The sequence below is a fragment of the Volvox carteri genome (genome assembly GCF_000143455.1).
Source record: "Volvox carteri f. nagariensis unplaced genomic scaffold VOLCAscaffold_92, whole genome shotgun sequence".
Taxonomy (NCBI): Eukaryota; Viridiplantae; Chlorophyta; class Chlorophyceae; order Chlamydomonadales; family Volvocaceae; genus Volvox; species Volvox carteri.
In genome coordinates, this window is record NW_003307635.1 from 143822 (window position 1) to 144887 (window position 1066).

The 1066-nt window shown below is 53.9% G+C and overlaps 1 protein-coding gene across 1 annotated transcript in view; it reads left to right on the top strand.

The window, feature by feature from the left end:
- VOLCADRAFT_121711 (uncharacterized protein) overlaps positions 1-1066 on the top strand; it is a 17523-nt gene that overhangs the window by 11262 nt on the left and 5195 nt on the right. Inside the window, exons 14-15 of the mRNA XM_002958334.1 lie at positions 342-415; positions 791-923. Of these exons, the coding sequence (XP_002958380.1) occupies positions 342-415; positions 791-923 (207 nt within the window). The remainder of the gene's footprint in view (positions 1-341; positions 416-790; positions 924-1066) is intronic.

The window sequence follows — 1066 nt, forward strand, 5'->3', positions numbered from 1 at the left end:
GTGTGTGTACGTCTGTGTACGTGTGTGTGTACGTGTGTGTGTACGTGTGTGTGTGTGTGTACGTGTGTGTGTACGTGTGTGTGTGTACGTGTGTGTGTACGTGTGTGTGTACGTGTGTGTACGTGTGTGTACGTGTGTGTACGTGTGTGTACGTGTGTGTACGTGTGTGTGTACGTGTGTGTGTGTACGTGTGTGTGTACGTGTGTGTACGTGTGTGTGTACGTGTGTGTAAATGTGTAAAGTTCTGATTACACTCCCCCCCTCCCCTCTCCCCTCCCTGCTTGGTATGTCATATCCTTCAGACCTCCCCTCGCCCCCTACCCCCCACCCCGCGTGAACAGATATGAACGACAAGGCGGATCTGGGACTTCATGCCGAGGAGGTTGAGCTGCTGGGGTACCGTACAAACCACAAGGTACGTGGGGGTATGTGCGTGTGTTTATATAGGGGAGTTAGGGGGATTACGGGCCGGACGGGGTGGTGGTGTGCTTTGTGCATGTGCTCTTCTCCCATGCGTGTGTGTATTGTCCGTCTCATAGGTGTCTCAAAGTTTTGGGAAGAGGAGAATGTGCGCAGCCGCGCATCGCATCGCGTTTTCTGTGTTAGTGTACGGACGCAAAAACACAAATATTCATACATACATACAAATAAACACACACGTTGCTTGGTCAACACGTCCGGGCGCTTTCCTCATTCTGTGTTGTCCTTGTGATGTTGCTGTCTGTGTACGACAGCACGGGGGATGTGTCAGCACTAGATACACCCGCCGTACTCCTCCCCTGTACCGCAGACGAATGCTGCCTCTCTGGGCAATGAGGCACTTGGGGAGTTCTTGCACGTGGCGAGTTTGCTCGTACCGCTGTACGCGCCACGTGCAGCTGAGGTGGCGCTGTACGGCAAGGAGGCGGCGTCGCTGGCCACAGGTGCGTGTGTGTGTGTATGTGTATGTGTGCCTCTAGGACAGCAGCAGCTGATGTTGTTTGCATTTCGGCCTCGTACCTTCCCCCCTTTCTCTCCCAAACTCTTCTGGGGCGTTGGCGGTTCTTTTTCATCTTGACTTGGCGCC